Raw genomic sequence first — 14,465 nt, 5'->3', positions numbered from 1 at the left:
TAGAATATTGGGATATGTAAGGTTGAGTGGTAGAAAGGACTTTCTAGTCCTAACTCCGCTAATAAAGAGTATTTTCATTCATTTCAATATTACAACGACTAGTTTCGTCATGACTTAGGTCATTTTCAAGTTGAGATCAACTTTTAAATAATCAAGTTTTAGATAATAAAGGGTACCTACTTTAAGTTTTCATATGTTTTTATTAATTTGTAAAGAAGTAGCCCATTTAAGTAAAGTGTTTTTATTAAATAAAATGGATATTCATAGAGCTTTGTCAAACAATTAATTGGTGCTGAGCTACTATATTATAATGCTGTATTATGGAGCTGGATTAATTACAATCTTCAGTATTATACCAATTTATTCCATTGAACGCCCAATTTTTCTGTTATCAGTAGGTATTATATTAAAAGGAGTTTTGGAATTTTGTGTCCACAGACTGACAACTCCCTACCTGTTTGTACTGGGCGTGGTACAGATCTCGATGAAGTGGTTCCACTACAACTCTGTGTTCGAGCCACCTGCAGCCGACCACATCAACTGCCCCAACTACTGGTGGAGAAATCTGCTCTATATCAACACCCTCTTCCCTGTCAAGGATATGGTAAGTCTCGAAGAAAACAAAATCTACTTTAAATCTTTGGAATAATGAAAGCTGTTTTGTTAGACACGACAGAATATTATCTAATTTGATTGTATATGGTACCGGAGATGTAGTGATATTTCTCCATACTTGAAAGAATAAAACGTTGATGTTGTCAATACCACAATATTTTTCCAAAAATTAATCAAATCACAGAACCAGGTTTCATGGCAATACTTGAATAAGTACGATATGGTTTATGCCAACACCTTAAGCTGCGTTTACACCAAAGTTATTAACAAAATGTTCATTTTTCCGTCATTGTAGATTCTATTAGATTGAACGGAACTTGACAAACACACAAGTTCATCATATGTATGATAAGTTATGTTCAATCTAATAGAATCTATAAGGACGGAGAAATAAACATTTTGCTAATGACTTTGGTGTAAACGCAGCAGCTTTATTAGAATGTTTTCTAATAATGTTGTATTTTAATTTTAAAAGTATCAACAAAATCTTGTTATATGTGGACTCTCAATAAATAAATCTCTCAATTTTCTTCAAGCACATATGCTCATACAAACGAGTTTAGTTGGGTACAATCAGCATTACATCACTGTTATACGGTTAGGCCTGGTTGCACAGAAGTCAGTTAAATTTTAACCGTGATTAATGTCACGAGAACCAATCAGAGAAGGCCTTTTTGATGAGACGGCTTCTCTGATTGGTTCTCCTGGAATTAATTAGGTTACGATTAAGATTCAACCGGCTTTTGTGCAATCTAAATTTTTAAAATTAAATTTTAACCGTGATTATTATCGCGGAACCAATCAGAGAAGACGGCTTCTCTGATTGTTCTCCTGGAATTAATTACGATTAAAATTAACAGGCTTCTGTGCAACCGGCACTTAGATGTATAATAAAAAATAGAAATTCTTCTTGTCCACTTTTGGGTGGGTATGAGATCAGTGATATATTTCAAAATACTATCATGCTATAATACCTCAAATTGATTCTTGGATTCACTAGACCGACCTATTATTGTTGTTAGTTATTACTGAATAATAATTATTAGAAATGGATTATTCTCAAACCAATCAACTTCTTCAGATTGCAATTTTTTTTGGCATTATAGATTTCAAATAACTCAATATGATTTTGTTCACAGTGCATGCTATGGAGTTGGTATTTGGCAGACGATACGCAGTTCTACGTTCTTGGAACAATACTCCTCATCATGGCTGTCAAGTAAGTGAATTATAGTTATGATATAATTCCAGGATGTGGAATTATGAATTATTTTACAAAAAAATATAAGGCTATACTAGGCTAAGGCTATTCTATGTACGAGTTAAAAGGTATAGGCTATAATATATGTTTTATATATCATTTATTTATCTTAAGATTGAATTACCTACAAGCTACAAGAGTAAAGTCTGAATGAAATTCATATTCCTATACATAAGGCCTAGGTACATAAGTTGTATTATGGATACAATGTGAATACAAGCTAATAAGGATTTATTCTCAAAGAGCACAGAGTTATAATTATTGTTTTGTGGACTCACCCTATTGAATCCTTATGAGTAGGCCTATCCTACTTTTGTATTATCAGCACTTTATTAACTACTATTACTATTGATTTTATCATTTATGATAATATATAAAATTGTCAATAAGGCTCTTTATGAATTTATTCGGTGAGCTTTTATATGTAAATAAATAAATAAATAAATAAATTCTTGTTTTTCTATTTTTCAGACACTTTAGAGCAGCAGCATCCTTGATGGTGGTGTTCCTGATTAGCTCTTGGTGTACCACTGCTTACATCGCATTCAGTAATAAGCATATGCCAAAGTAAGTACTGTATGAAAAACATACAATATTCTATTAACATGAATAAATTGTTGTGACAATTTCAATTTTTCCAATCCAATACAGTCTTTTCACCACATGCTACCAATATAATTATGTCTGTACGATTCATATAATATTAATAATGCTTTCAATATTGTTTTATTCATCACTTGCTCTTATCCAACACTTCAATGTTGAATGAAAAGACTAAGATATGTCAAAAAACAATATATTGGTTTTTTGACAATATATTAGTCTTTTTCATTCAATATGAATAATTACCACAATATCAACTTCTCAACTACACAAAAAGTGACACTTCAATGTTGTTAAATTCACTTATTGAAGAAATTTGACTGCTATAGAGAGGTCCACGTTATAATGGTAGTGGAGAAAGATAGGATAACAACGTTGCCAATCCTCTGTCTTGCCAATGCCTACTATAGACAGTAGGTGATACAGGTTTATTGATGTAATATTAACTGTTCATTTTCTTTCAAAATAATCAATTATATATTATTTTATTGAGCAAGAAATTATATTTTCACTAGTTTCATAATGAATTTTCATGATTAAGATGAAATATTTTGTTAATTAATCAATCTTAAAGACGATGTGGCAACAGAGCAAAGCGAGGAAGAGATAGTAATTAAATTGAATGAAAATACTAAGAAATTGTCAAAAACCACAGATTTATTAATACTTAGAAAGGCCGGTTTCGGTTGTTACACCAGTCTTAGTATTTTATTTAATATGATTAATTAGCAGCTGTTGTAGCTATGGTGAAAGTGATATTTCGAGCTCAAAATTTAAGTGATTTATTCTATATTTTGTGAATATTTGAAGTTTGGTTTTTGTTTTAATGGAAGATTCATTATCAATCTATCTAAATTAGAAATTCTTTGTTTTATTCTGATTCATAGTCTCAGATTGAAGATTTGGTGTTTAAATTGAAGTGAACATAACCTACATAATATTTGGACGATTTGTGACAAAATCAGGAAATTGAAGAAGTTTTGGACAATAGCCTGTTTTTCCTTTTCCGACTATTGTATTGTTCGCTCTATCTAATAAATAAATAAATAAATAAATAAATTACCAGAATATCAACTTCTCAACTACACAGAAAGAGAAACAGATAGCGCTGTATCCGCTTTGTTGAATGATAGACAAGAATATAGCAATACAATAATTATTGCTAATTAAACACTGCAATTATAATGTGGACCTCATAATAACAGTAGAGTCTCATGAATACATGACTTGTATAATATTATTTATTATCAATTCATGTTATTAATTATCATTTGTAGTGTTGATGACCCTCTGGCATTATTCGACAAGATCTATGACAAACCGTGGACCAGATTTGGACCCTACCTCGTGGGAATGGCCACTGGATGGTTCCTATTCAAAATCGATTGCAAGATTAAGATGAACAGGGTAAGTGAATGGTTTCAACACTCAATTTCAAGTAGAGTTAATAAAATTTTCGATAATGCACTTTCATAAAGCATACCGGTACGGTAGGTGATAAAACTAGAATCTGATAGTCTACCCTTCTATTTTTGGTGGGCTCAATAACATTATGATGTGGACATTTCAATATTATAATTAAGAGATTGGGAGAAGAAGAATATACATGCTAAAAGACGAACTTTAAACCTTAAAAACAACCCTTAGGGTTAAAATATTGCCAAAAGATTTCTTAGTGCGCCTCTAAAGGGCCAACTGAACATACCTACCAAATTTGAACGTTTTTGGTCCGGTAGATTTTAGTTATGCGAGTGAGTGAGTGAGTGAGTGAGTGAGTGCCATTTCGCTTTTATATAAATGTTACTATAGAACTATAATCTAGATAGAGTACCTCTTCGAAACAGTTGTTAACTGACAACTAAATTAATAATTTTGTCAGGTTGGCATTAAGTTGAGTTGACTTTGTAAGGTTGGCACCAAGTTGAAGATTGAAATGCATTTATCGCGGAAAAATTGATTGGGCACTACTACTTCAATCAGAGCTATTCCTGGGAATATTATATTAATAGCTGTCAGGCTCGCTTCGCTCGCCATATCCGTTTAGCCAGACCTTTTAGTCTAGACCCCCGACTGGATTGTCCTAACATATGATAAAAATGCTCAAATGAAAAATGCAGGCGAGCGAAGCGAGCCTGCTGATCTCATTCTTGGACTATCCAGTCGGGGGTCCAGGGGGCGGAGCCCCTGGCTAGACGGATATGGCGAGCGAAGCGAGCCTGACGGCTAGTTCATTATATATTGATAGATACAATATATTAATGTAGAATGAGAGATATGTTGTCAGCTCCACATTATTTTTCAAAGACAAACTAGATTTTCAATGCACTTGAGGTATCATCATAGTCCAACCAAAATACCTCTCTCTGATGGTGATGCCTTTATAGAGCTTAACGAGAATCTAAATGAAGTGCTGTAAATCACCCCGAAGACTTTTGATACTGCAAATATTGACAACATGGTCAACAGCTAGGTGGAAATTAGAAGAGAGTCATTTTCAAAAAAAATATTTGCCAGCCCGGGAATCGACAAGACTTGCATTAAAACTATGATTTGGCTGAAATAAATTATTTGAAACTGACAACACCTATTTCATTTCACATTAATATCTTTATGTCCACTTCACAAAATTGTCAATCCTTAATTATTCTCACAAAGTAGATTTTTGAATTAAGATGCTCCAAAACATAGATGAAATATTTATTGGAATGTGATATTTTGTTCTAGATGGTGACCTGGGTAGGGTGGACTCTGTCTACAGTCGGCCTTCTCTGTCTGTTGTACGGATTGTATGAGCAGCAGCTTCACCCCGTTTCAGCCGCCGCATACTCCTCTCTCAGTCACACCGCCTGGGCCACCTGTCTCGCCTGGATCGTCATCGCCTGCTCTACCGGATATGGAGGTACCCTTTTTCATTGAAAAAATCCTTACTTGAATTGAGATACTCTTGAGAAATCCTCACCCGAATCGAAATAGTGTTGCAAACTAACAATATGAAAATTAGTTAAAGTACGGTAGGCTACGGTATATAAAGCTGCGTACACATATTCGCGCTTCCAACCCGCACCGAGCACGCTCCTCCCTCGTACCGTCCTCGTACCGCCCTCGTACCACCATCGAACCACAGTCGCTCCGCCCACGCACCCATCATGAACGTTACGGAAGATGTTAGATCTTCTCGCGTTCCCCGGTCGAACTACTGTTGCTCGCCGGTCGATCATCAATCGCTCTGCTGGAGTGACGTTCGGTTGCGGAGCAGAGCGACAGTCTGTACGCACCTTAAGATAGCTTCAGCTATAGATGGGCTACTCTAGTTCAAATTAATAAAAACAATATAACAACTTGTAGTACCCTTTATTAAAAGCTTTAAAATATTTAAACGTCTCGTTTCGACCATAGGTCATTTTCCAAAATGATTAAATGAAATTAATTTTTCCAGTTACAACTACCGTATCTACAAAAGATATTAATTTAGCCTTCTGTTTTTTCTCTATATGGCTCAACCGCACGACTAAATGACTTATTTCGACTCAATCATAATGGATGAATAAGTTATTTTGGCTCAATAATGGCTTATTTGGAATAGGCTACTTGATGACAAAATGTGTATGGGGTGATAAAAATGCATGCTTTTTAATATTGTGATAGCAGCCTTACAGGTATATTTTTCACAGATATGTCTCTCAGGCTGTCCACAGTATTTAAATATTTTTTCATTTATTTTTACAGGGCTACTTCATAGTTGAATTTAAAATGATAAAATCACATACACTCTTTCATTTTCTTTGATGACATCAAAGTGTCACTCCTGATGTGTCATCTTATCAGTCACTTCAACGTCAGCACACATATGAAATAAAATGGAACTAAAGCTGCTTTTACACCAAAGTTATTAACAAAATGTTAATAGCTTAATCCTTATAGATTCTATTAGATTGAACACATAACTTATCATACACATGATGAACATAAATATGTGTTTGTCAAGTTCCGTTCAATCTAATAGAATCTATAAGGATTAAGTTATTAACATTTTGTTAATAACTTTGGTGTAAACCCAGCTTAAGTGTAGGCTATAGTTAGTGATTCTTACAGGAAAAATCAAGTAGTAGACAAGGGATCTGTATTTCTATCCAAATTTGGGAAAGGAACAGTTGTGGGCTTCAAGCCTGTTGCTCCTTCCCCAATCATTCATAGTTGAGAATTATATTGTATGTATCATATATAAATAAATAATACATTTATTCATCAATGTTATGTATAATCATAGAGAAACAATAGCGTAAGTAGATATCCCATGGTATAGGGCGTTTATGTCGCAACTTTTACTGTTATCTCAAGCTGATAGTCCACGTAGTTCTTTCCTGTGAAGCTGTGTGACGCTGGTAGTCTCTCATATTGTGCCGTTCATACACTCTTACCCCAACAAAACAGTAAAAATCGACAATAATCGACAGTAATCGGCTTGAGATAACAGTAAAAGTTGCGACATAAACGCCCTATACCATGGGATATCTACTTACGCTATTGTTTCTCTATGGTATAATACTTCTACGTTGGTACCTACTATTTCTTGAAATGGTAGAAAGTTTTAAATAATACAATTTTATTTATTATAATTATGTGGATTCATGTTGCAGGTTATGTGAACAAATTTCTGTCGTGGACAGTGCTGTATCCTTTTAGCAGAGTGACATACTGCGCCTATCTCATTCACCCGATTATCATCCGTATATTCGCCATGAGAATGGACAGCCCTGTTCATCTCGGCAAAGATTTAGTCGTGAGTAACTTTTACCAATACCATAGAGGAACAATACCATAATTAGATATCCTAAGGTATACCGGTACGGCGTTTATGTTTCAAATTTATAACAACGTACAGTAATGAATGTACTAAGGATGAATTTTAGTTGGCTCTTTACAGGCGCACTAAGAAATCTTTTGGCGATATTTTAACTATAAGGGTGGTTTTTAAGGGTTTAAAGTTCGTCTTTTAGCATGTATATTCTTCTTATTCTCTTAATTATAATTGAAAAATGTCCATACCATATGTTAATATAGAACTATAATCTAGAGAGAGAGTACCTCTTCGAAACAGTTGTTACTGGTAACTAAATTAATAAATTTGTCAGGTTGGCATTAAGTTGAGTTGACTTTGTTAGGTTGGCACCAAGTTGAAGATTGAAATGCATTTATCGCGGAAAAATTGATTGGGCACTGCTACTTCAATCAGAGCTATTCCTGGGAATATTATATTACTAGCAGTCAGGCTCGCTTCGCTCGCCATATCCGTCTAGCCAGGGGGCTCCGCCCCCTGGACCCCCGACTGGATCGTCCAAGAATGAGATCAGCAGGCTTGCTTCGCTCGCCTGCATTTTTCATTTGAGCATTTTTATCATATGTTAGGACGATCCAGTCGGGGGTCCAGACTAAACGTCTGGCTAAACGGATATGGCGAGCGAAGCGAGCCTGACTGCTAGTAATATAATATTCCCAGGATAGCTCTGATTAAAGTAGCAGTGCCCAATCAATTCAGTCTAGCCAGGGGGCTCCACCCCCTGGATCCCAGACTGGATCATCCAAGAATAAGATCAGCAGGCTCGCTTCGCTCGCCTGCATTTTTTTCATATGTTAGGACGATCCAGTCGGGGGTCCAGACTAAACGTCTGGCTAAACGGATATGGCGAGCGAAGCGAGCCTGACTGCTAGTAATATAATATTCCCAGGAATAGCTCTGATTGAAGTAGCAGTGCCCAATCAATTTTTCCGCGATAAATGCATTTCAATCTTCAACTTGATGCCAACCTAACAAAGTCAACTCAACTTAATGCCAACCTGACAAATTTATTAATTTAGTTACCAGTTAACAACTGTTTCGAAGAGGTACTCTCTCTAGATTATAGTTCTATATTAACATATGGTATGGACATTTTTCAATCATAATTAAGAGAATAGAAGAATATACATGATAAATGACGAACTTCAAACCCTTAAAAACCACCTTAGAGTTAAGATTTCTTAGTGCGCCTCTAAAGGGCCACCTGAACATACCTAACAAATTTGAACGTTTTTGGTCTGGTAGATTTTAAGTTCTGCGAGTGAGTGAGTCAGTCAGTGAGTGAGTGCCATTTCGCTTTTATATAGATAGATATCTGTTGAAAAACTGCAGCATGCAGCAGTTTTGTGTTTTGTTTTATTGTTTGATTGTATTCGGTTGATTCAGTTGTTGGTGTATTGTCACTTGGTAATCTTTTGTTTGTATTGTGATTTCCGCCAGTGATATGATTATGTCATTTTTATTGTACTGTTGTATTGTGACTTTTGCCTATTACTGCACTGTATATGTTTATTGGCATTAAAAAAATATCTTATCTTATCTTATCATGTATTATAAAAACCTGAGAGAATGAATATTTCAAAACTTCAACTCATTCATCTGTTTGTCAGCTTTGATATTAGGCTATTACATTTTGATTTAGTATTGGCATACAGAAAAAATAGTGTAAGTAGATCCCATGGTATAGGGCGTTTATGTCGCAACTTTTACTGTTAACTCAAGCCGATAGTCCACGTAGTTCTTTCCATGAAGCTGTGTGACGCAGGTAGTCTCTCATATTGTGCCGTTCTTACACTCTCAACCGGCTAAAACAGTAAAAGTTGACATTAATTGACTTGAGTTAACAGTAAAAGTTGCGACATAAACGCCATATACCATGAGATCTACTTAGGCTACACTATTTTTTCTGAATGCCAATACTAAATCAAAATGTAATAATATCAAAGCTGACAAACAGATGAATGAGTTGAAGTTTTGAAATAATTCATTCTCTCAGGTTCTTATAATACATGCTGCACTTTTTCAACTGATATCATACAGAAAATTCACCGTTAATACATTCATTACTGTACATTATTATAAATTTGAAATTACAAATATTATTATTATTATATTTTTGTTGTGTGAAGCCACAAATTCTGAGCGGTGCTCAAGTGGCATACAACATGTCATTTTTAGAATGGAGTCACGTGATTGCCCTAAAACAAGCCTCTACCAGTGTCCTAATTATCTTTGAAACAAATACTCACAGCTGCTACACAGCCTTATATTTCATTATTTATTTATTCATTTCATTGACAATTACAAATCATAATTATAATAAATATAATATGATGGGAGAAGACCAACAGGCATAGCTCAAAACTGTCGTATCCCAAATTTTTACAAATAAATGTTCCAAAAAGAATAAGGTTAAGATTAAACTTTCACTTCAAAAAGTCCAATTTCCACTCCAAAACTAATGACTAAACTAAAATTTTGAATTTTGATATTTAAAAACTGATTAAAAACAAAAATATTTCACTCAAATCTCTATAAATTGGAATTTTAGAGTAATTTTGCAAAATTTTGAGCCAGAAAAGAAACACAACTTCACTATGACTATGATTACCTATGATTATCCTCAGGAATGCAATTAAAACACTATAATCCTGAGTAATACGGGCCCTTTTCGAGAAGAGTCAGTCTATGGATAGGTAAATACTTATATAAATACAAAATTCAAGTTATCTAGTTAGGCTACTGCAGCTTTAGTCATTTTCAAATTTACTTGAGTAACTTGATTCCTTCATCCATTGTTTTATAATTTTTATATTGTATGCAAACGTTTATTAATGTTTTTTTACTGCAGCTTTAGTGTTATTTATAAATTTACTTGAGTAATTATATTTCTTCTTCCACTTTGTTCTATAATTTTTATATTGTATGTGAAAGTTTTTAATGTTTTTTACTGCAGCTTAGTCATTATCTTGAGTAATATGATTCCTTCTTCAATTTATAATTTTTATTTTTTATGTGAAAGTTTATTAATGTTTTTCTACTGCAGCTTCGTCATTTACAAATTTACTTGAGTAATTTGATTTCTTCTTCCACTTCGTTTTATAATTTTTATATTTTATGTAATGTTTTTACATCTTTTCAGGCTGTGATGTTTCTGGGCCAGCTAGTCGCCTCCTACATTCTCTCGGTCATCGTATCTCCGCTTTCGAAGCTCAGTTGTCTCTCTCTTGAGAATAGTCTCTCCCACCAAGAGAAAGACAAAGTGACACTGACAATAAGAGAGTAAGAGAGAGAAAGCGAAAATACCAAATTATCCTACTTCTTCCTATAACTATCCACATCAGAACATTCTTTAGAATTTATATTTAGATTCAAGAACATGTTGAATGTTTGAGCTGATAAATATTCCACAAGAATTTGTGGAATTCCACTGTAATTCCACAAGATTTTGTGGAGAATGTAAGTCATGGAAAATATTAACAAAATAATGTATAGAAAGATACCATAGGTGAAAGCATATAGAGGAATATTTACTTATGTGTAGCCTATATCCTATGCAATCACGATAATAGGCTACTAACCTAATGAGTATTTTTCAAGTTTTTATGTTTAATATAATAGGCTACCAATACTCAATAATAACTTAAACGATGTAAATACTAACTTGGTATTTTTAATAGATTTTGGGAGAATGTATAGCCTATTCAAGAATACTACTTAGGCTCAACTCACACTTACGCGACTCAGGTCGAGAAGAGACTCGACTCTAGTCGAGAGCATGTGCACAGAGGAAAGAAACACTATTACTACTGTATGCTTATTCCGTGGCATGTGTTTCTAAATGGTGACACTCAGACCAGTCGATTCTAGTCTGCACGACTGTCACCATTTGAAAACACATGCTCTCGACTAGAGTCGAGTCTCTTCTCGACCTGAGTCGTGTAAGTGTGAGTTGAGCCTTACACTCAATGAAATACTAGGTACCTATTTTATAAGGTTTCGAGAAGAATATATTCCAGAATAACATAATGAAACTGATAATTTTCAAAAGGTTTGTCTTTCTGAAAAATATATCCGAGAATATCATGACAGTTATTGGCTACCGGACAGTTATTGGCATACTGGATATTTTCCTAGATTTTTCAAGAAATGTATCTGAAAATAATGTAATGAAAGTGGGAAAAAGAAATGACCTACTAAAGCCGCGTTTACACAAATTTTATTAACAAAATGTTAAATAACTTAATTCTTATAGATTCTATTAGATTGAACGGAACTTGACAAACACATATGTTCATCATGTGTATGATAAGTTATGTTCAATCTAATAGAATCTATTAAGGATTAAGTTAACAATTTATTAATAACTTTGGTGTAAACGTAGCTTAGTATTTTTCTTATTGGAAAATATACGTTTGTTTAACAAAATATTTCCTACCATTGCATTGAATATAGATGGAGTAGAACAAGTGGTAGATCGGAAATATTGAATTTAGAAATATCATTTTTTTGTAAAAACATTTTGTACTGTAAAAATTCCTTTCAACTCATGAAATCTAGATTTAGAATCGTATTCATAATGAGTTAACAGAGCTAAAAAATTTGTTGATTGAATTTGAATCACATAGGGAAACAAGAACGTCCATAGGACGCCCATACAGTAGCTAAAATTTATTAGTAGCCTACTGGTTCAGTATGAACTGTACAAAACTATGGGCTCAAGATAGAATATGGTCTAGATGAATCTACAATATTATATTTTTGTGATAAATCAATATTCTGCTCAGAAGGTTTCAAAAGCAGATCTAACAAAATAGTTTATAGTCTTGATGAAAAACAGGGATAGAAAATATTTCTAGCAATTTGAAAATACATATGCTTAATACAACATGTACAAGATTTACAAACACCTCTTGAATCCAAACTCTAGACTACATTATCATAATTTTCCACATTCCTTTTACAAATAAATTGTTGTTATTATAGCTATCATGTATTTAATCATGTAATCGTTAGTATTATAGAGTTTGTATTAATTTGTATGTTGTATGACGTATGCGAGTGAGTAGCCTAATTTGTACAATTATTATTTAATATTATTGTTGTTATCGATATTCTTGTACTGATCATCTTAGTGTAAATGATGTTACTATATCTACTGATTATGCTTTTAATGAGCAGTGAGATTTTGAATGTTGAAAATACATTCGATGTTGAATATAGTTAATTATTGTAAATAAATATAGATAAAATAAAATATTGTTTGTCATTATTTCACCTCAATTGTTCACGGAAAAGAAGGAATACTTCTTTTACTCAGTGATTGGTAGAGAGTAGTGGAAGGATATTTTGAATATTCTTTCCAAAAAAAGGACATTGATATGTCCAAAATTCCGCCAATTTAGGTAGATGCACAACAATATTATCAAATCAAATCAATCAAATCGTTTATTGCACAAAAATATATACAGATACAACTGAAAGGAAATTGACAATTTGTGCTACACGTCGGCAAAAGAAAACTGTACGCCAACGTGGAGTCTAATATAACTTATTCCTTATACATTAATATTAATATTAAAATGATCCTACAATATTATAATATAGGCTAACAGTAATTAACATTCAACCAACTAAATATCCCATTCTAAGACCTAACTATCCTCAGTCAATTAAGACCTAACTATCCTCAGTCAATTAAGACCTAACTATCCTCAGTCAATTAAGACCTAACTATCCTCAGTCAATTAAGACCTAACTATCCTCAGTCAATTAAGACCTAACTATCCTCAGTCAATTAAGACCTAACTATCCTCAGTCAATTAAGACCTAACTATCCTCAGTCAATTAAGACCTAACTATCCTCAGTCAATTAAGACCTAACTATCCTCAGTCAATTAAGACCTAACTATCCTCAGTCAATTAAGATCTAACTATCCTCAGTCAATTAAGAATTCTTCATACAACATGTGAAGTGGATCGTCAGTTCAGTTGTAGTTCGGGAGTGATGATTCGTCAAACATGTAGGCGACGTCATATCCCGTACATGTATAAGCCAATTATTTCACTTTTTGCTATTATAAAAAACGACTAGCAGTCAGATATTTTACAATAAATATCGTCGTTAATAATATAAGTCGTTTTTTCCAATAGCAAAAAGTGATTTAATAATAAAAGCAGTTCTTGATGGAACACAATATTGAAGAATTCCAATTATTTCTCCCTTTACAATATTGTATAGATCATTTTAGAAGTATAGATTATATTTGATTGATTGATTCTTTATTTATGCATACAATAACTAAACATGATAGGGAGAGAAAAAATAAGTTGACCTTGTGCTATTCCTCTCCCAAATTTAGATAAGGTTACACATAGTCCCAAATAGGTTAAGTCTAGTAGTTGTTCACTTCACAAAATTTTCAGTCATAAAATAAGTTAACCTTGTGCTATTCCTCTCCCAAATTTAGATAAGGTTACACATAGTCCGAAATAGGTTAAGTCTGGTAGTTGTTCACTTCACAAAATTTTCAGTCATTAATTATTCTCACAAAGTAGATTTTCAAATTTAGATGCTCCAAACATAGATGACATATTTATTGGAATGTGATATTTTGTTCTAGATGGTGACCTGGGTAGGTTGGACTCTGTCTACAGTGGGCCTTCTCTGTCTGTTGTACGGATTGTATGAGCAGCAACTTCACCCCGTGTCAGCCGCCGCATACTCCTCTCTCAGTCACACCGCCTGGGCCACCTGTCTCGCCTGGATCGTCATCGCCTGCTCTACCGGATATGGAGGTACCATTTTTCATTGAAGAAATCCTTACTTGAATTGAGGTACTCTTGAGAAATCCTCACCTGAATCGAAATAGTGTTGCAAACTAACAATATGAAAATTAGTTAAAGTAGGCCTACGGTAGGCTACAGGTATATAAAGCTGCGTACACATATTCGCGCTTCCAACCCGCACTGAGCACGCTCCTCCCTCGTACCGCCCTCGTATTACCATCGAACCACAGTCGCTCCGCCCACGCACCCATCATGAACGTTACGGAAGATGTTAGATCTTCTCGCGTTCCCCGGTCGAACTACTGTTGCTCGCCGGTCGATCATCAATCGCTCTGCTGGAGTGACGTTCGGTTGCGGAGC

General features: G+C 34.0%; 1 protein-coding gene across 1 annotated transcript; it reads left to right on the top strand.

Moving 5' to 3' along the window:
- Positions 1 to 438: 438 nt before the first annotated feature.
- Positions 439 to 14,114, top strand: LOC120356323 (O-acyltransferase like protein-like; the record flags this gene model as incomplete). The annotated part of the gene is given in 8 exon segments (XM_039445247.1): positions 439 to 604; positions 1,755 to 1,834; positions 2,348 to 2,443; positions 3,757 to 3,886; positions 5,204 to 5,378; positions 7,117 to 7,259; positions 10,459 to 10,578; positions 13,940 to 14,114. Coding segments are annotated over 8 exon segments (1,085 nt in total), but the record flags the coding sequence as incomplete, so codon positions are not given.
- Positions 14,115 to 14,465: the final 351 nt, after the last annotated feature.

The sequence above is a fragment of the Nilaparvata lugens genome, unplaced genomic scaffold (assembly GCF_014356525.2).
Source record: "Nilaparvata lugens isolate BPH unplaced genomic scaffold, ASM1435652v1 scaffold6492, whole genome shotgun sequence".
Lineage (NCBI taxonomy): Eukaryota > Metazoa > Arthropoda > Insecta > Hemiptera > Delphacidae > Nilaparvata > Nilaparvata lugens.
The sequence above is the reverse complement of the archived record's forward strand: the minus strand, read 5'-3'. Positions and strand labels throughout refer to the sequence as shown.